At 37.9% G+C, this 22,302-nt stretch overlaps 1 protein-coding gene across 1 annotated transcript in view; it reads left to right on the top strand.

The window, feature by feature from the left end:
- Nucleotides 1-22,302, top strand: part of GMDS (GDP-mannose 4,6-dehydratase) — a 406,398-nt gene that overhangs the window by 53,321 nt on the left and 330,775 nt on the right. Inside the window, exons 2-4 of the mRNA XM_057373909.1 lie at nucleotides 8,043-8,087; nucleotides 11,996-12,083; nucleotides 15,689-15,798. Of these exons, the coding sequence (XP_057229892.1) occupies nucleotides 8,043-8,087; nucleotides 11,996-12,083; nucleotides 15,689-15,798 (243 nt within the window). The remainder of the gene's footprint in view (nucleotides 1-8,042; nucleotides 8,088-11,995; nucleotides 12,084-15,688; nucleotides 15,799-22,302) is intronic.

A 22,302-nucleotide genomic window follows, 5' to 3' on the forward strand; every position in this document is an offset into this window, starting at 1 on the left:
GGAGTCTTATAATTTTTTTTTTCCAATTGTTTCAATGAATTAAAGTGTTGCTTTTGAGTACTAAGTACTCAAAATAGTTAACATACCCTTTTTGTGAGGAAGAAGAGCATTGTGTGTACAGTAAACTCTAGAGAACAACTCTTAATAGCTCGTCTGCTAAATTTMTCCCCTGTTACTGTTTCTTCCATTTCTCCTGAACAAAAGGTGTTACAAATAGTTAAGGAAAGAGAGTAAATGAATATGTCGAATTTTGGTCCAAATATTTGTACTTTTCCCAGGTATATAGCTTTGGCATTTCTGTAGGGCTTTTCTCGTTTGCTTGTTTAGAAATTTCAATGACATTTTTCCCTTTCTATTCCACTGCAGAAACTATTAGGATGTTTAATGCTGTGATAGCTTTTTGAGTTCTTTTGGTTTTTATTTTATCCCTTCCTGGTGTAAAGAGAAGTCTGAGCTGCCTGGAGCTCTGGGTGTTGATGTCCACAGTTAGACTAGCTGGTCTATTGGCCACTCTGAATCTACAACTCTGGAAAGTATTAAAGTCCATGTTTTAAAGATCTTTGTCCTTGAAAATTAGGAAATTTGAGAATCTTGAAATGAAAAGTGGAAATTGCGTAAATAAGCAGAGTTCCTGAAAAAAATTTATTTGTGCCTCAGAAGATGCCAGAACAGTAAAAATTGGGCTCAGACCATGCTGATTGGGAGAGGCAATACTGAAGAGAGTTATGACCAGTTGTAGGCAAGTTGTTTACTCCTAGGGCTTGAAATGTCCAGAAGCAAAGTGTTTGCCCACATGATTTGCAGATTGTATCACTGCAGATTTAGTGTTTTTCTTCACCCAAGCAAATATTGCAAAACTGAGAGCTGTTAAAAGTTATAACATAACAAACAAGCATTCCTGACTAGATTTTCAAATTTCTTACTATGCAAACTTCTAAGGAAATAAGAGTTGGGTTACTGTGAGCTGCTTTTCTTCTCCAACTGGAACACGCTTTCTGGTTTTGTGTTTTTCTGTAAACAAACCACATTTCAGACAAAATTGTAATGTTCATATGTAAAGATGAGTACAAAAGAATGAATTAAGAAGCTCTTTCCTGGTCTACGCTCATTTACCTCTCCTTTATTAGGCTTTGATTCATGCAAACAAGACGCAAGTGTGGTGTTTATTTTGTTTTGTCTCGAATAACTGACCTTGCACTCTGTTAGGAAACAATGTCTTGGGCTAAACTTAAAGTAACAAATTCACTCAGTGAGCAGGAGAGGTATAAAGCCTGCTTGAGACATCACTGTGAGACTGGTGCTACGATTAACCTCAACATCTGTATTTGGCTGCTGCAGAAAAGGTTAAAAAAAACCCCAAGTTTCTCTGTCTAGGAGTGAGATGAGTCTATTATTTATGGTAGGATGGTTGTGAGTTCAGGTGGCCTTCCCAAGTTACACTAATAGCCATGTTACTGCTTCTGGTTTTTGATTTTCTACTGTAGGATGCTAAAGGTAAAGATGGCAATCCAAGACTTTGTATTTTTCATCCTGGTGTCACTTCACAGAATTGCTCATTTGCTTAAAACATAAAAAAACAAAGAATTTCTCCCAAACCCAAAACTTCTAAACTTTCTTTTTTTTTACTGTGACAACTCTGACATTTTGAGGTCAAACTTATTCTTTTGTGGGCATAGCCTGCAGCTTACTTTTAGGTTTTCTGGTTTCTGTGCCCTCTGCAACAGATTTTGTATGTTTGGGTTTCCTCTGGGTACTGTTTTGGGTTAGTTTACATTTGTTGCATATTCCCCCGAGGTCATGTAATGGGGCTGTGGGCTTAGTCTGCGTATTCTGAGGGTAGGCAGCTCCAAAATGCTTATAGCTGCTGCTGATTGRAGCTGCTCTTGCTGTTTTGGAAAGSTGAAAGASTATCTGATACCAGTACCTTTCTGAAAGCAGGAGGAAATAGGGATGGGTAAAATAATAACCTTGTGGCTTTTAAAACTATTATGGGTTTCCCATTACAAATAATATAAATAGAAAATTTAGTTTTCATCTTGAGTATTGTCCGTATTATTTGCTTTTCCATGTTTGTAAACATATTCTTCCAATCCTTACGGCTTCACTAGTGGGAGAGTAAAGTATGGCTAGGTTTCTCTCAAATTCAAATATAAACCAGTCCTAACTGGTTTGGTTTATATTTGTGTACTAATATATTATCATACTATACTATACATTTATATTTGAAGAAAAGACTAAGGTATTGTGGCTCATAACTTTGAAAAGCTTTAGAAGGCTCTCTACTGTAGACCCTAWTCTTCTTTATAGTAATAATTCTTCAGATATATCTGAGAACTACCAGTTATTTTGAATATCTTGATGTTATAGCCTACAACCTGAATGTTTAGGGTCACGGTTTTCAGTTTTTTTCTAAAATGCTATCAAGCACCTGACTGTCATCACTGGGAAGTTTATGGTGTGCTTGTAAATAATGCACTATGTGCCACGGGTTCCTGCAATCAGGAAAAAAACTGTACTCTCAGTTTGTTGGTGTAATTTGTTTTTTTCCTAAYCTGAGATGTTGGGGGAGGTATGAGTGGTAGATACAGGCTGTTTGATTATTGTGGAATATTATATGGGGTTTAGACTAAAGGTTTTATATATTTGACTATCAACACTTTTTTAAAGAAAATTCAACAACATGGAGCTGACATACCTTACTGTTGTTGGCTGAAGTTAAGCCAWACTGGTTGGTAAGGAGCAAACTTGAGTTACAGAGGTTTGTTCTGTTTATGTCAGCCTTAGTGGTGCAAGGTTTGCTCTTTAATCAAGCGGTCGATGCAGAGGTTCACAGTAGAATAGCTATAAATATTGATGATGTGAATAATGTTGTTTTAGATAGAGACAGCTGGAGCTAAGGAAGGAGAGAAGAAAAATGTGTTGCTGTTTTCTGTAACTGCAGTTGCAGCTCTTAATATAACTTAATATTTTACCAGTGGAATAGTGTGTGAGGTCAGATGGAGCTCAGACTAGGAAATAACACAGTGATTCACTTTTCCAAAGCAACATTGCTTTTCTTTTGCCTTTAAACAAATTCTAATTGGAAAAGAACAGAGTAATATAAGGAGAATGTGTTCCTTGTTGTTAATAACTTTTCCTCCTGCTTAATTTTATTYTGTTGCACTGCAGATAATGAATTACAGAAACCTGTGAAAGTGGGAGATCTTTTTTTAAAAAGTTTATTTTTTAAAAAACATTTATTGCCTTTTGACTTTTTCTTTTGACAGGAACAAAAGGACACTTGTTTTTATATTCTTACTTGGCCAGAATACAAATCAAAAAAGAAAAAAAACTACTGCATTTGGAGGGTGGCAGCTTTAATAAATCAATAAATTTAAATAAATACTTCATAGTTCATAGCTCTTCCTGTTTTCAGTGTGGGGAATTTTTTATRAATGCTTTAATGCTTTACCTCGATTATCACCTTGAAGACTTGAGACAAARTGTAGTGCTGTTCTTTTTATAGTATCTGCAAAAAATACCGATTTCCTCTGTAAATCACTGGAAATTATTAGAAGTATGCATTTTTTCAACATAAATAACTTTTCACTTTATTACTCTCATAGATTTTTCATTTTTAAGGAAGACTGCTCTGGAGTGCTGTGAACAAATGAATAGTTGTTATGGACCGCTATTAAAATCAGTTAGATCTTGCTTTAGGATGGCATGTCTCCTGCCCCAAAGGATCTGTCACCACATCCCAGTTCAATAAGTCTCTGAAATAGCATGAGCTTCTAGCTGTGCAAAAGTTTGAAAGCTGATGAACCAGCAATTTATTGTGCAAAGCCACCAGTGGCACTGGTTCTGTAGATTTTAATGGGAGGATGATTTATTCATTCAAAGAAGGCTAAATGGAGATGGTGACTGTGCACTCTTGGTGGTGTTGTTGCAAAAAGATGCCTTTAGGAAATAAAACCCATGTCCTATGGATGAAAGTGTACCTCTTTCCTTCATGCACTTTCCCCCAAAGAGATTAATTGAACCTATCAAAATTTAACTTGGGCAGAACCCAACTATAATTTGTAGTTCAAAAAGAATTGAGAACCTCTAAGAATGACCTTGATAATTGACACACCACCTATAGTTTGAACTTCCACTAACTCACCTTTGTAGTTATTCCTAAGGGCATGGTACTAGCCTCAATCAATTTTGAATTTTAKAAGTCTAAGCATCTTTGATCTCTTCTGTGGTATGTGGAAAACTATTGCACCTTTTTTTTTTCAAAGGTGTAATGAATTCTTTATACTTTATATACTGTGGGGTTATTTCTTTTCAAATGTTTATATTACTCCCCTGTAACTGAGAGTCCTTTCTCCTCAGTGTTATGGTCATAATATACTTGAATCATTTATGTTAGGTCTTTAATTCTTTCTTCCTCCTTCTGAAAAAGCACTCCATATACTTCTTCTGGAGTTTTAGGAGTAGTTGTAAAAGCATCCTGTTCCTCCTCATCTTGATCTTTTTTCCCTTAGTACCTTTTTCCTTGTTTCTTCATTCATCTAGTACTTTTTTCCACTCCTCTTTATTAGCAGAGAATAGCTGTAGGGAAGAGGGATTCCTCTGGATTATTAATGCTCACGTAGGGCATTATCTTAATCTTGAATCCAGAAGCTCAGTGGAAGGGTGTTGGAACTGGCCATGTGAAAGGAAGAGGATGAAGATGGCTTGCATTTCAGGTTGCTTTTTTACAGCCTTTCTAAATTTGTCAGTATAAATTCCAAATGAGTTCATTGCAGATGTAACTTGCCTGTGTAAAACAGTGCAAAATAAAGGTGATTGGATTGCTAAACAGGCTATTTAGTTACACTTGTATTCAGTTTTCTGTATAAATTATTGTTTGCTCATGGATCAAGTCAAACTTGATACTGTTTTTATTCTAGATGATTGTGTCAATGCACTGCCTAACTCATTTTTCTAAATTTCTTTAGCCGGTTGGAAGAGTTTTAGTTTGATACTGTGTCAAAGCCTATTGAAGTTCTTGACATTAACTACTGTATTAAATATAAAATATTACATCCTAAAGTTGTCTCACATTAGTTTATGTGKCTGTTTTCTTTTGTCTGGGAATTTTACAGACACATAAGGCAGCTGTAGTTGGAAACCTGCTGCTGTGTCTTGGAAGCCAGCTGAAGTATCATTCTTTGTGTGAGCTTTCGAACTACTATTTGGCTGAAGACAGCACAGRGATTCAAATCTGAGGTACCAGAGTGTGCTGATGAGGGGTAACTGAGGTAGTTTGTTTAATCTGTCTTGTAAAAGTGTCTTGATAGTTCAAGCTGGTCTGACATATCTGTAGGGAGCCAGGCCTCATTCTAGTCCTACTTAAAGGCAGTTTGTAGGCAATTTTCTTTCAAGACTTATTTTTCCACAGAGACCTGCTTCTTTCTGCTGATATTTTGTTGATTTGTTATAAATGAAATAGCATTAGCTGGGTACCTTACATTAGCAGAACTAAGTTCTCAGAGTATCATAGCACCTATATTTTAAAATAATTTAACACCTAGTTCCTTTAGTATCCCTTTTCTGCTTCAGTGATTCCTGAATCTTGAAAACTCTGTTTGTAGTATAAATGCAAATGAGTAGCTTTGATAATAGCACTTACATGCATAATACAGTCTCCTATGGATAAAGGTTTAAATCACTTTACAGAGTTGACTTCTTACTATTTACTCCCTGACCTCATCAGAAGATGGAAACTGTGCTGTCCTTACCAGCTGCAAACTCTTTAGGGCTTTGATGGCTGTTGTGATTGCCATTCACACTGACAGGCTGCTGTACTGAARAGGAAGGGAAATGTGAAAGCTGGGGCTGCATGCGATACGCGGTATCGCAGCACAGGACAGCACGGATCTGCATTGTGTGCGATTAGCAGACAGTAAATCAGCTGCGCTGTGCCAGAGGCAGAAAGCAGGAGCTTTCACACTTGCTGCCTGTTTCCCACTCATTGTCAAGCCCTGCCCTATCACTTGATAGACCTGGAAAGGAAGTGCAAAGGAAGCAAGTGCCACTGCTGGTTCAAAATGTTCCAGGGTGACTGGAAACTTTGAGCAATGGCCTGGGTGAGAAGAACAAGACCTTATTGACAGGGTTCAATCCTAGTTAAGTCTGTTTCTCATCAACTTCCTAAGTAATCACAGGCCTTTCTTTGTTCATCTCCTTTGCACTCTCTGGGTCTTCCACTTTTATCTCCTTTTTCATTTCATTTATATTTTTTTGTTGTAGTAGACTGACCAACCAAGGAGAATTAGGTGGTTTTCCCCTCTCAGCTAAATTCTGAAGGAATTGCTAATGAAAAAGATAACACAAACATTAAAGGTAGCTGTCATCTCTKTCTTTGCACCCACATTTCTCCAAATTTTCTATCAAATTTTTTTTAATTTCTCCTTTCAGTTGGGCCTTATTCTTATTGTTTGATGTACGTATTTTTCCAGTGATGCCATGGCACGTGTGGTTTTCCCGATTAACCGGTGTCATAGTTGTTACAGACATAGACTGGTGATTGCTGTTACACGGTTATAGTGCTGTAAAGATTTGTGCACACATACATGTACATGTAGTGGGAAAAGAAGGCAAGCTGAGACTTTCTTGGTTTCATGCTCTTCTAGACTGTGTGAGACTTTGTGAAGCATTTATACCATAAAGTAATTCTTTTTCTCATGCTGCAGTTTTAAACATAGCCCAATGTGCCCCTTTCATGCTGTACTGTGCCATTCTGCATAAATGTACCCAGGATTTTGCCATCAGTGCAGTAAGCAATTTCCCCTGGCAGTTCTGCACCTCCAGGACCTCCTAGTGTGCCTAAAATTTCTTATTTAGTGTGTTATTCTCCTTARGCTCTCCATGAGACAACAAAAGTTCATTTAATTGGAGCTTAAAAAAAGGGGTTTTCTCTTGAGTAACGTGCTTTTAAGGGATGATCAGAGAGATGTCTGTTTAGTTTTGCACTTAAATGTCTCTGGCCATGATTGTGGCAGAACAGATCCACATAACAGAGTTTAAACATGTAAGCATGGGTGTCATCTCTGTGTTTTTATGATCTTTTTGTGACAATCCATTTGTCTGGTGGAATGCATTCACATGTTAAGGGAACAATCAATTCAAGAAATCCGTGAAAGCTGCAGGCTTTGGGCATGGGTAATAGTTTCTGAATTGGTTAGTGCGAGCTCTTTTGGAAGGGTAAACTTTGCTGGGTTTGTGATGGTGTGTACACATTTATAAAGATGATATGACTTACTGGTTTTGGTAATTCTGGCAATAGTCATGCCCAGAAAATCCTCTTATTTCAGGAAAGCATGTTCTAGCATGTGTTTTAAAGTATTTGCTTTTGAGGAGCTTAATAATTTCAGTTTGACAAGGATTTCAAAGGAGAAAGAAAAAGAAAAAAAAATCCCTGAAATTAAATGACCCAAATTCTCAACCATCAAATAAAATGTGAAAATGGCTTTTATTCTGTAGTTTAAATATAAGGTGTGCTAGGGATGTTTTTGAAGACTTGGTAGGTCAGACGAGGCAGAATTATTACTACTTTCAGAAGCCTTGTGGAAGGAGTGCCTGAGCAAGAGGGTTGCCAGAATGACAAGGTGCTACAGAGGCATGCTGGCTTGCAGAGTATGCCAAGCTTATACTATTTTTTTAAAAAAATGCTTTTCCTTCCCTATCTCCAAAATTGTTCAAATTCAATGACTGTGGTTAAGTTATTTTGGAAAGATGTCCCCAGGCACTTTTTAATGTAACTTGGGAAGGGAATCRAGAGATGGGAGTTCTCAACCAGCATTTGTAAGCAAGCAATTTTAAGATATATTGTTTCATAGTCTAAAATTAACTAAAGAGAGTCTGTAGTTTATTAGGTCAGTATATGAATCTGGAGAAATCAAAGTAAGTGCTTGTTACCTGGTCGATCACTACAAGTTTTTTTCTTCCCTTTTTTGACATCTCAAGCAGTCCAAATCTCCCAGGCCTATTCAATGTGTTTCTAACATTTTCCTATATCTTACTCTTCCCAGGATGGATCGTACTTGGCTGAGTTCCTGTTGGAAAAAGGCTACGAGGTGAGTGACTCAGTGACTGGCTGTGGGCTGATGGAGTCGTTTGGATGCTGCAGCCCCAGCTTGCTTCCTCTGCTTCTGTCCTTCTCTGTGTATATTTTCCACTCCAGTCCTAGATAACAMATCAAAACTCTGGAGAGGAATGTGCAACATGGCCTGTAATCATGCCAGGTTATTGTACTATTTATCATCTAATGTCCACTGGTGGATTCTCTCCTCTCCTCGGGGTATAGCTGCTTTGCTGTTTCCCGCCAACTCAGATAAGCRGCGACCTGTGTGAGCCAAAACTGTAAGGAATTAGGGAATAATTTATGGAGCAATGTACCACATAAAGGAATAAGAATCGCTTGTTTGTTCTCTTTCCCCACCTCTCTCTCCACAGGAAAGGCCCTTTTATTTTGGCAGTAATATTTCAGCAAYGAAAACCTTGCATTTTGCTTTCACTGTTTAAAAAGGAAAAGAAAAAAMCCCTAAAACAAAAACCAAACAACAAACCCAAAASAAATTGTACTTTGGTTCAGTTATATTCAACCTTTTCTCTTGGATTAATTATTGTTTAACACATTTGCTTACGTTTTCCTTGAAATAAATGGAGTCTGATTCCTTCTTGCTGCCTAGTTTCCCCTGGCAAAAATCACATTTCTTGTGGTCCAGCACAGAAACAATCACATTGCTGCTATTGTTATTTTGTGATTTGATGGGTTTGAACTGATGTGGGCATAAATGTAAGAATAGTTGCCTTCTTGGTCATGAAAGATGCTTCCAAAATGTGATAATGGAAGGAAATAGAGTGGTCAATTTAATCTCCCCATAATGTAGTATTTCCTGGGGTTTTAGTGAAAGTTTTGTTTCAGTATTGAGTTTTATTAATTCTGTTGTAATACTATAATACATAGCTAAGTGAGAAATCTCAGCCAATCTGTTCTTTCAATGCTTTCATACCAGGTTAATCTTGTCTTGCTTATTCCATCATTTCTTTTGCTTTATTTATTGCTATATTGATGTTGGGTTTTCAGCATTGTAAATTGGTTACTTTTTGCTATTTCTCCATTCTGTTTGGGAATGAGAGATATAATTGTGGTTGCTTCTGCTGCTTTGAGGGCAAAAGCACATATTCTCTCCTAGTTYGCAATAAAGGTGGGAACTGCCAACAGTAAATTAAATATAAYCCTTTCAACAATACAAAGGTTACTRTAATTGGGTAAAGGTTTTTTCTTCTGTTGTTCAGCTGTCCATCAATTTCTTGCAATTGTTTCATATGTTCTCAGTTAAAGACCTCTATTCCTGAATAACTGAACACAGGAGTGCATGACTGATAACTGATTGCCTCCTTGAGATGCTTCATTTGACTTTTTCTTTTTTTGTAAATGTCAATGTGTTTGAAGATATGGTTCTGTTGAGAAAAATCCACTGATACATTCTTGACTAGATTAACTAGTTTGCACACATTTTGGCTTGTCATAGTTTGCATTTCACCTGTCCCATGCAGACAAAGGTACCTTTCATCAGTTTTCTTATGGCAACATTGCTGTCATGGATTAAGCATTTGGCAGGTTTTCTTGCTCTTGGATGTGCATACCTGAATAAGGAGTGGGAGGAAAGGAAAAAAAAAAAAAGCAAAGGGGAAAAAAAAGCAGGGTTCACATGTTTTCTTGTTGTCACTGGATGTAGCAGGCTTTCTGGATTTGTCTGTTTACTGAATCTTTTGAAGTCCTGGGATGAACGCTTTTAGCACATCTCATTGGTCAAAAGCGTGTATCATAGTCATTGGCAGACACAAAGCTCTTGTGAGTCCAATCTTTCATCAAGCTTTSAGCTGACAAGATTTGACTTATTGGTCAGCCGTTCAGATGAACGTGAATTCCAGCATGACTTAATTTGGAGATAACTGAGTGCTCAAGATGTCTCTCATCAGAACTTTAAGCGACAAAATTTAACWTTGCTRGGATAATCTCAGAATCATTTAGGTTGGACAAGAMCTCCAGGATCATTCAGACCAACTGTTAACCCAGCACAGCCAAGTCCATCCCTAAACTGTGTCCCTAATTGCCAGATCTGTTTGTCAGGCAAATACCTACAGGGCTGGTGACTCAACCACTTTTCTGGGCAGCCTGTTCCAGTTCTTGACAACCCTTTCCATTAAGAATTTTTTCCCTAATATTTAATCTATGCCTCCCCTGTTGTAGAGCACCTCAGTTAGCTTCCTTTAGAATAATTAGTTACTTTAAAACTGCATAGTCTGATATTTTGCTCAGCAAAACRGTAGTTCATTTGAGTACTCAAAATATTTTCTGTATCATTTGTGAAAGTTATGAAAGCACTTTTTTGGAAAGTGTTTCTCTGTAAAACTCATGTCCCTATAAATTATCCACACAATCTAAAAGAATMATTTTGAAAGGGCTCTTAATTACAAGTTTTTTAAAATGTATCTTCATAAATTCATTATTTGATGGAAATTTCTTTTAAGGAGGCACATTTCTCAGTGCATGATTGATCCAGATCCAAATATTTTATTCAGTGGTGCCAAGTTTAGAGTTTGAATTGTAGAACATGGTATATATTGTGAGTGATGTGACAGGACACATGAAAGATTTTCTACAAGGAAATTGGCATCATAAATTTGACTTGTAAGTTGTAAAGATGAAGTTATTGAGCTCTKTTTAGAAATCTTGCCACCAGAATGTAATTCTTAAATCAGGAACTTGGTCTCARTCTGCAGCTGTGTACACTTTTTGACTTGGGTAAATTTTGGACTTCAGATGAAATTAAAAACATTTTCTTTGTAAAGAACCATAACTTGTGTTATATGTRAATCAAAAATCTTCATGCTAAACCAAACCCCCAAACACTGCCTGTTCCTGCTGCTGTTTTCTCRCAAGTTAGCATCAAGTGAGAGAGTAAAGGGATGGCCCGACCAAAGGAAGTCTAGGATGTATCAAAGTATAAGGGATCACTTTCACAAATAAAAGGCAGGGAGAAGTGGAGGACAGTCAGATGCTTAAGCTTGTTTTCATTTGTGCAAGCACAACTTCTGTAACTGGTAACCAAAGCTAACACRAATTTTGGCAGCAGCCATCATGAGGCTGCCTTATAGGACGGGAGGAAACAGGGTCAGTGTTTGAACAATTTCTCTAATATATTAGACACAAACGCTCTTTTCTTTAATGTTAGTCAGAACCAGTGTAGCTTTTTTTACCAGCTTATTTATCGTGGCAGSTTAAAGGAAATTCCCAACCTGGGTTTCAGCCTTAGGCTTGTCTGTGTCACTTGTAACCCACTGGAGGATGGTGACTCATGAGGTCCACAAAACAGCACTGACTGTTCTGGCTGTTCGTCCAACACCCCAGAAAGTGAATGACAGCTCATTTTTAAAATACATTTGGGCCTTGCAGCTGCTGCTCTTTCTATTCCTGTCTCCCCACTTTCTCCCATTCTCTCCTCTTGCCCACTCTGTCCTCTCCATAGCCCCATCTTCTGCTGCTGCTTTTTCTATGTTTGTGTCTGCCTCCAGAAGAACTTCTCTACAACCAGGGARCAGTGGTTTTCTTGGCATTCACATATTGCTTCTCCAACTCCAGTAAAGTTGTCAAGTCTCACTAGGCTATGGTGCTCTGGGGCAATTTGGTGTGTTTTCTGTACTGTGTGTGATGTTTGGGCTTCTAGCAGTGTCAACAAGGGAGGAGGGGAAACCACCCAAGGGTGCTGAAGTAAATTTAACAGCATCTGACCTAATCTCCCTGTATAATTTTCATGAATTGGATAACTGYCCATCTTTAGGAATAGAGATGAGCTCTGATTACGTGATAAAAGGATTAGGCCTATGTACATGAAAGTTACAAGTGGTGGTAATGAATGTTTTCCCCTTAATGTTTACCACTTTTCTTTTGTATTTTTCTATRTTCAATCCCCAGGTGCATGGCATCGTTCGTCGCTCTAGCTCCTTCAATACAGGCCGGATTGAGCATCTCTATAAGAACCCGCAGGCTCACATTGAAGGAAGTAAGACTGCTTTTGTATTTAAAGTGGTATATGTTATATTTAGTCTGTGCTGTGTGTTTGGTGGAGAAAGATCCCTGGGAGCAGGAAGGGAATAGAGTTTTCTCTGCTAGTGTTAGCTAGCTGCTCTGTCTCAGAAAGAAATGTGACCATTTTGCTCTGAAGAAGGTATGGYATGAAGTGTGGATACGCTTGTGAGTTTTGAGTGGAAAATATGAGAGGGACCCAAGAAAGCACTTGGTGTAGAAATGCTGCCACACTTCACACATAGCTGGGCGGTAGCAGCTAGAAAATGGCCGGGCCTCCAAAATKCTATGTGAGGTTAAAAATACTGAGATATTAGCATAGTAAAACATGGGAGTTTTGAGGCAGTTTATTTTAACTAAACTTCATTTGTGTTTCCTCATGAGCTCCATAATGTCCTATGGAGGTAAAAGCTTGGAAACAACCTTTGTGAGAGCATGAATAAGATATGATCRCTTCTTATGGATGATAGGAAGAATGAATTTTGGGACCTCTAAATTTCTGCACCTGAGGAAGGGAGTACCTGCTTTACTTGAAGGAAAGGCATTGCTCTTGGAAATTTGCTGACAATTTACTGTATTCTCTGTTACTAATGATGATTTGGAAAGCTGAAATTAAGTTACACGTTGCAAAAATAGTTTATCTTAAAGGAGGTTAACTAGTCACTTAAAGAGAAACAGATCAAATGTTGGATAGCTCCAGTTCAGCAGAAGAATTAAGAAATTTAAGAAGCGCATAGTTCTGCATGTCTATTTTATAGTCTATTTTGTAGAGTTGTGCAAATTGATGCTGTGCTAAATAGTCCACTCTGAGGTAAAATATCTACATGGTGTAAATAAATCACATCTTTGAAATCTGCTTCACACCATGGTCAAACAAAGCCTAATTTTATCAAGTTTAATATATAGTGATATTTATATATTTGACTTGGTCTTTGCTTGTGATTTTTTTTAAATTCTTCATTTCTGACATGGTATTGCAGTGATTAGTTGCTACTTACTGTATATTGATCATTAAAATAGCTGCTTAAGARAGGGGTAAAATTGAATGAAGTATCTTTATGAAGAATACTGAAACRTGTTTTTCTGTCAAGAAAAGTGTAAGAACCATTTCCCATGACTTGCTCACAAAGGTAGAGTGAAGAAAATTAAATCAAGCAGGAACCTGTGCATTGTGAGGACCATCTTGTGAATATGAAAAGTGATTTGAGAAGACAATGTAGATCATGATAAATATATATACAAACATTTAAGGAAAGGGATGGAGGGGAAAAAAAGAGAAAACAGATGTTAWTTTTTTTGCCCCACTTCTTATCTCATTTTCCTTTAACTGAAGAATGCAGCCATATGAATTGGAGGAGGAGAAGGAATTGGATTTGGAACTTCAGGAAAGGCTGCTCCATGGAAACTGTTTAGAAACAATGGGTTTCCAGGCAGTACTGGAGGAAGCAAAGAAGCAATAGTGGTTGATGCGAGCAAACCTTTATTTTATCTTTGCCTTGCATGTTTTTCTCATGAGGAATCAATTGCATGTTGCAAGATGTTGCTCTTCATAGACAGTGAACGTCTTTGTAGGAAAAAGTTAGGGAACACAGGAAGGAAGACAAGGTGTATCCTTAAGCAAGCCCTCCAGCTGTTGCTTGCTAAGRAGATTTTTAGATTGGTTAATATTACTAAAGCCCAAAGTAATTGGGCTGACATTTGATCTGTCTTTATGAATCTGTGCACTAAATAAATTCCATTTCTAGAAAGTCTTTCCACTTAGCCTTTCACTCTTGAAAGATCTCTTTCTCATGGGTCAGGAGGTGAATACAGCTTCATTCCCTACTCCCCGTCAGAAAAGTCATTTGGATCAGAAGCTTTGAAGACTTGATGATGGACCAAAATAAGCACTCCCCTTGAGAGCATTAAATTTTTGTCTCTGGTTGCTTGGGTCAGCCCAGCTGGCAGCCCACCTTCCCCTGGGAAGCTCTGAAATTGCTCTCTGGCCTGGGGATGGTGGCAGGACTGCATGTCTTTCGTRGAGGAGGAGGAACACAGGCTCTCTGGCATCTCTCTCCTACCTAGCAYTRCCTGTTAGCCACAGCTTCAGCTGGRTCTGAAGYCWCTTCAGAATGTTCTTTTCAAGGGATGTGGTTKTAAAAACAAATTTCARGAACATACCATGGTTGTATTACTTTACCAGCTGGAAGAACCTCATGCWCATGTTTTATGGGAATGTACAAGGCTGAACGTCTGAGAACTGTGTCATCTGTTAACTTCCATGCTGTTTTATACTGTTTAAAAAACAGAAAAAAAAAACCCAAAACAAAACCAACAAAAAAAACCCTAAAAAATCCAATCCTAAACCAGCATAGATAATAACTGCATTCACATATCTCAACTGCAGTTAAAAAATGTACTGTGGATTCATATCTCTTGTAATAAGCCTGGTATTTCAGGACTACAMAAAAGAAATTCAAGTATATTATATCTGTAGTGGTGACCATCAGATGGGAAGACTGCTTAACTACTCGAACATAGGAATTTCTTAATTTTCCTGGAGATAAGGCAATATAGACGTAAATTTATTAAGGTCATAAATGTCAAATTATTGTAAATATATATATTTACATGGTAAATATATGGTACATGGTTCCATGGTAAATGCAACATAAACTGCTAATTCATCAATATTTATAACTTTTTATAGGAAAGATCTGTAAACAGCAGTGTGGTTGATTTTTTTTTTAAATAAAAGGAAAAGTGAGATCTCTGTTGTGAATTTCACTTTTGCAATATCTTCGCAGCTGGTCAGGGTCTGCAAACAAGGACAACTTGATAAATCATTGTAACTTGCTCTTTAAATTTTGACAGGAGCTCTTACCTACTTTTTTACACACAAATTAGAAAGAAACTGAAGTCTGGCAGGGATAAATAACATCTGTATCTAACTACTTTTGAGATTTTTATGTGTAGTATCACAAAGCATTGACAGTTAAATTGTTCTTTTAAATCCCCTTCCATTGTCTATCTGTATTTTTTAAAAACAATAGTAACAAATGCAGCAGGCTGTACTGTAATGCTATCTAAATGCTTCTCTAATAGAKATCTTGCACATTTTTGTTGTGTTGTGAAATTACTCACAGCGAGACACTTAAATATGCCCAACATTTTGGGAAGGAAAAAAAGCCGTTGATGTATGCTTAAGAAGTTATTAAAATATTTTTGAGTGAAACATTAGAAGCCCAAACTAAAAAGTGCCCTATTTTTGTGACTGGAGTTCTGTATCTGACATTGAACTTATTTTTACAACCTGGGAAAATGAAGTGTAAGCTATTAAACAAATGATATAAATGTTGCTAGATATATAAGAGTATTGGAAAAAGAATCTGAAATGGTATTCATTATTCCTATGGGAAAATGTATTTTGTGTTTTAAGTGGGGAGGAGGAGGCGCCGTGGCAAAATCAAGTTTAGCTGGTCATCTCTTGACTTTTTCCAATAAATGTTTACTCAGAGCTTAACCTGAAATGGGATATGGACCAAGAAAGCAATATTGTTCTGAGATTAAAGTGTATTAACTCTGTGTTCTTAAACTCTGAAGACATGAAGCTGCACTATGGAGATCTCACAGACAGCACCTGCCTGGTGAAGATCATTAATGAAGTTAAACCCTCTGAGATTTACAACCTGGGAGCTCAGAGCCATGTCAAAGTGAGTAACCTCTAGCACTGAGAATTGTCAATATGTGGTGGTGGTAGTGGTGCTGTTGTTTGTATATTACCTTGATTATTTTAGCATTTAATTTTGACAACTGCTGACTTCCTCAGGTAAACACTGCCTTCGGTCAAGACAGTCGTATTTGCTCTGGTGCTGAATTACTGCATGAGTTTGCTACTGAATATATATTAAGATGTCAGAACAAAAGAGGTTAAATTGTCATTGTCAACAAAATCCATGTGTTTAAAAATCTGTTTTTTCTGCCACATGAAACACCTTTAGTTTTGCTGCTAATCAGTCCTAGCTGAGAAATGATACAGTGTTCTTAGGCCAAGCAGTATCTAAAGCAAYATTATTTGGTTTGTTTATAATCAATACATTTAGCAGAATGCATCACTTTTAGAAAGGCTTCACCTATACCAGTTTTCCTGTAGGTGATATTCTTTGAAATGTTGACCTASAAACAGAGAAAACAGCTCTGCTACTACTTGCAATATCACAAYACTTTTGGGGTTTTGGTTACAAAAAATCAGGTTAGAGAAACTGGAATAAAAAGGGCTCATTAAAAACTGGTAGTTTGACCCTAGCAAGTACTGTTGGGTCAGATCAGTGAGAAAATGAGGCAATAACTTTGTAGTTTACATTTATTCAGCTACATTGATGAAAAGCTCAGTTTACTAACAAGTAACCAYTATTTACTTGCAAAATCCTCTTTCATACTTCATGATTCCAAACCAAAGCTGATGCTCAGGAATCAAATTGTCATTAAAATGAATTGCGTGTCAGACAAATGTCCCATCCTTACTGCATGCAAAGTGTAAGCATTCTAAAGTGATAATATTCCCTGGCTTTTCTTGGGGTGAGAAGTGAAGGAGCATTTAAGCCTCATGAAAATCAGTTTGGCTTTAGTTTTCTGAGTAAGCTTTCCCACAAAGAGMGGGGTGTTGTTCCTATCACTCTGTAAGCCTTGAAACACAGCAAGAGGAAATCACATTGAAGACTGCAGTTATTGACAACACAAACAACAGAATACTGACATGAAATGAGAATAATTTTGCTTTTAATTTGCTGGCATGTTTGATTTATCCTGTTTGCTCTGTGTTGAATATGGATCTGGTTTATTAGCTCATATACAGCAGGGCTACACAAGTCCAAGGGCAGCCTTGGACCAGCAGATAATTGAACTGCAGCTTTGCGGAGTGAAATATCAGCCAGAAAACTATGCTGGGTATTTGCAGTCCACAGGTAGATGTCCCAGCATCCTTTTCTTGAATTAGTTCACTGCATAGCAATCTCTGTGGAAATTACCTGTCTCACTTAGTTTAGGACTAGAATGTTAGCACTTCGTCATCCATCTCCATGTGCCTGCTGCAGCTGCCAACAGCTTGATGACAGCACTGGGAGGGTGTGAAAGGGTAATAGTGGTGATGCTGCTACTATAGATTCTTGGATGATTCTGCCAAGGAATATGGGAAAGATTATTCCTCAAATGTCTCGCTGCATGATTAGCTCAGTTGGTTAGAGCAGGGGTCTAATAATGCCAAGTTTGGGGGWTTGATTCCCAWATGGGCCATTCACTTAAAAGCTGGACTTGATCATCTTTCTGGGTCCCTTCCAGCTCAAACTATTCTGTGATTYTGAGCCAATGCAGATCTGGCACTGAGTCTTGGTTTTTGGAAATCTAATGTGTCCTGGAGGACAATGAAAATGGCTCTACTAGAAGCGGGCATGGATATAGGAGGCCAATCCTTAGGCAATGTTAGCAGTCCTGCTGGAAGTCTAGATGAACTTCAAGGTGTGCTTGCTTCCTTGCATCTTCTGTTGTTGCAGTTGAGAAGGCAGGCACCCCAAGCCTGTTGACTGAGGTGGTTGGGGGACTCGACTGGGTTACTGGTAGGACTTGAAAACAATCCAGCAGTATTTACCATTTTTAAACAATTCCCAGTGTTGAAAGAGAGAGTAGAACTTGGCCATCTGTTCAGGTGAATGTCTTCACCAGAGACCTGAAAAGCTATTAGCATTAAACTGTGTTTATATAAACTTACTGGGTTTGCCTGTGTGCATCATGTTTGGGGAAGGAGGGAAAAGAACTTCTAATCTTAGCTTKCTTCACATTCTGGTCACTTTGAACCAGTGACGTCTTCAGGATTTTTTTGGTGGTGTTTATATTGGCTTGTGTTTGTGCAGAATGAAGTTTTCTATCACTCTCACTTCCAGTTAGTTTATGTGAGCCATGCTGAAATGAAGGAAAATAAAATCATAGGAAGTTGGTCTGGTTTCCTGTAGGAAACCAATGAAGATGAAATTGGTTCTTGGAATGAACCCACAGTAGTCTGGGAAATACTGTCAGAGAAGACGTTTTTCTGAATCATAAATAGTGAGGCCTGTGACTCATAAAGTAGGTCACTGAGAGGCTGATCTGATCTTGTACATGGGAGAAAGTGAGAGGAGCCTGAAACTTGTTCCTTATTAAAACCAGTCRACTTAACAGAATGATATCATCAGTAGGAACAAATTATCCAGTGTGCATTCCTGTCTGTTTTGGTGAGAAACAGGGATTAGCTCTCTGCGCTGTGGCTTCACCATGAGATGTTCAGAAAACAGTAGCACATTCACTTCATGGTTACTAAATAAACAGTTCAGCCTCATTTTCTCTGTCCAGTCTTTATATATCCTCCTGCTTTGAATTTTAGTTCTTTGGGAATCTGGTGAACTGACCATGATTTGTTTTCATTTAATTTGGTTTCAGGGGAATGATTGTTTACAGTATAATGTTTATAAATAATTATCTATTCCTGTGCATAGCAGCATGCAGATGGCTTAATCCAAATTTGGTTATTCATAACTCTATATTTATATTCCTCTGCTGAATGTCTTCAAAATTAATTATCCAAATGTGGGCTGGCTAAAATGTCTCTTCTACCAGTCTTTCAGAGGCACACACATAGACATAAAGTTGGAACTATTTTTTCTTGAAGGACAGATGATCTCATCAGTATTTGACTGCACTGTAAAATTTTGTTTGTTTTGAGTTGTGTTGAACTGGTGAAGCTGGCAAATATTTTTTGACTAATTTCTGAATCCAAAAGGCAGTGTCACCTTAGTAAAAGATGCCTTGCTTTTAGCACTTGAAACTTTTTCAATGTATCTGAATAGGTAAATGTGGGCTGGTTTTAGGGCAATTGCTGTCCTAGTAGTTATGTATTAAATAGCCTACTGCAATTTAGCTGTAGTGCATAGGTCTTCAGAGCCCAGGGAGGAAAATTCCAACTTATGCAAAAGCCTGTGCTTRCCCATGTCTCTCATTGCATCATGAATCTGTAGCTTGCATGCTGGTTGGTGGAAAAGTGGGATGTCTACAGGCGGGGAAAACTTGAAGTACACAAGCAAAAGTTTACGTTGTATAATTTCAACAGAGTTGCGGAGTGGTTGAAGGTTGGAAGGGATCTCTGAAGACTGTGTCTAGTCCAACCCCATTACTCAGAGTGGAGTCAGCTAGAGCAGGTTACCAAGAACTTTGTCCAGTCATATTTTAAGTAGGATGGAGACTCTACAACTTCCCTGGGCAACCTGTTTCCTCATCTGCAGTTTTTTTCATGCTTCAGTAAAAAAAACAGCACACAGCACCACATTTTTTTTCATATTTTTAAATTGCATGTTTCCTGTATTTCAATTTCTGACCATTGCCTCAGCTCCTGTCACTGTATACCACTGAGAAGAGTCTGTCTCAGTCATCCTTTCCCATCCCACTCATCAGGTGACACATCAGTCAGATGAGCCTTCTTCAGGCTAAACAACCCCAGTTCTTTCAGCTCTTCCTCATATGACAGATCCTCCAGTCCTTCAGCCTTTTGTAGGCCAAGGCTACCCTGACCACTTCTTCCTTGACTGTAAGAATTGTCTGTTCATTGCATTTCCTCTTGTGAGCTGTTCAGTTACCCATGTCAGGTTATCATACCCTCCAGAAACCTTCTGGCTTGCACCTGCCGTCTTGTCCCCAAACATATAGCAGGATGGTGAAATTCACCTATGAGGACCAGGATATATGCATATGAGCTTTCTTAGATTATCTGAAGAAAGCCTTATCTACTACTACTACTTTTACACATTGAAAAGCCTGTTCATATCCCCAGACTCCTCGTGGTCTAAAGAATATGAACCATATGGGAAACAGGTCTTATTCACTTCCTATCAGTGTTTTTGGGATGCTTCCTCCTGCAGTGGGAATTGTGTTTGTGATAATGGCTGGAGGGGGGGAGATGGTGCTGTGCAACTTTATAGTGAAGAAGGCAGTGTTTGGGACATAGCATGGAAACTGCCATTCTCCTGTTTAGTATACAAGTGAATTTAATAATTAAAAATATGATCACTGACTCTCCTGCAAGTTTTATCAGTGGTGTTTTAGGGGCAGTACTCTTCCCCCATCACTTTTCTGTCCATACAGTTATTATAGATGAAAATGATCTATAAGAAAGTCTGTGTCAGAGAGRATGGTGTCACTCTAAGGCTGTCACACATGAAGAAGGCACTTTGGCTGCACATATAGGGTGAGTGCTTAGCTAAGAGGAAAGCCAAGGCACTAAATAAGTTACCATGGAACTCAGTACAGAAGTCTCCTAATTGCTGAATTCTGGGATCCTTTCAAAGTCTGTCCTCATGCTGTTCCATAGCCAGGTTTGGGAATGTCCATTTCTACTGAACAGCTCTCTATTAAAGCTCCTTAGATTGGAAACTCTTGAATTTGGTTTTCCTTAGCTTTAGGTATCTCAGTAACCCTGAAGCAAAATAGCTTCTTCTGATTGCTGTAATTTCTATTTSATAGAGTAATTTTGAAAATAATTCYTTTGCACTGGAGATGTGTTTTGGTAGTGTGGTCCACATGTTACCCAGGAATGCTCCCTTCTAATTTGTTGGGTAGTTTTTTATCACACATAAATATCTTTGACTAGTAAATCTTAATGATGCTACTCCTGTATTTATGTGCTAACTGTACATACACAGTTTGGTTCTGACCCCGCAATATTTTCTCATGGCAAAAAATGGTATTTGTTGTTGTTTGGCATTTGGACTTTTTTATTTTTATTTTGTTATTAATACAGTATTGCTTACATGAAACTGTATGCTAAATAATTCAAGGAATTAATTGTAAAGCTTTGCCAGTATTGCGTTAGTTACAAGGCTTATAATTGTTCATTACAGCTTGCATAATGCATGGTTTATGTGCTGTACCTTGTGGTTCTTATCATTCAGTATGTTGTTATATTATTGCATGGGGTTTAAGCTTCTTACGAATGTCACAGAAGCTCACAGCTTCTGARAAAATGAATGGATTTTTTGGTATGTTTTGTAGAACAAGAACTTTGATTATTCAGTGTAACAAGACCTAGTCCAGTTTATCTTAAAGAATACTAACAATTCTCTGTAGAGATGTGGTATGATTTATTCACAGAAAAAATATGCCTAACAGACCTTAATTTTATGTAATTAGAGAATTTYATAGCTATGCTTTATAGAATATTTTATTATCTCAATATGTTATCAAATTGCTTCTAAYTTAGCATGTGTGGCTGTTCAATGTATTAGCCAAAAGCTGAGTTTCGAAACCTGATTTATGCTATCAGACTATAAATAAATATAAATATAAATATAAATAATATAGAGCCTACTGCCCTAGGCCACCTCTGATTAGTGCAGGAGCCCTGCCTGGGCCCGTGGTTCCACGTTCTATGGTGTGCTCAGGTACCCGTCAGTCTCCTGTCAGCTCCTCACTGGTGCTGACAGCTTGGAGCACCAGCCTTGTGAACACAACCTTGCTGGAAAATTSTTCTGCTAACCAGCAAACACTATTTGCACAGGGCTTTAGATGATGGGTCGTGGTCCTGAGGCAGGACAATTAGGCTCTCTGCTGTAAATACAAAGGAATAAAAACTAGCTGGACTCCCTTCTGTCCTGCAGAGTGTTTTAGTGCTTTTGCTCATGCTTGTAATTACCAGGGTATGATCTTGTAGGGTGCTGAACTGMCTTAATTTAGTTCAGCACACCTTTTTAAGTGATGTAACTTCAGACTGTTGGAGTTGTTCAGATGCTCCCCTGGCTTTTGTGCAGGATGCTGTGTCTTTGTKGGACGGAGTGCATGAGAGGGCAGAATAAACCTCTCAAGTAATTCTTTCAAATGGTTGTGTGTGTTATTTTGCTGTGTGTACCTTAAACTCTTTAGGTAATCTAATTCCTTCTGAGTGATCAGGTTTTAGGTAGCTCTACCCTTGAAATATTTTGGGCSATGTTTTTAGTGTAATATGTGCAATACCTGTCCAAACAGGTTCTGTATGGCCTGGAAGGAAAGGTAATTTGGGTAATAGTTAGCAATTGGAATTAAATATGTCACTTCATTTGGTCCACTAAATATTTATGGCAATTTTATACAATCTTGTAATTGCAGCTTGTATTGTCAGACTACATAGATTTAAAACCAAGTGTTAGTACAGAACTTAGTGCAAC

Source organism: Malurus melanocephalus, unplaced genomic scaffold (assembly GCF_030028575.1).
Source record: "Malurus melanocephalus ecotype Western Australia unplaced genomic scaffold, MMel_1.1 scaffold_209, whole genome shotgun sequence".
NCBI classification, from domain to species: Eukaryota; Metazoa; Chordata; class Aves; order Passeriformes; family Maluridae; genus Malurus; species Malurus melanocephalus.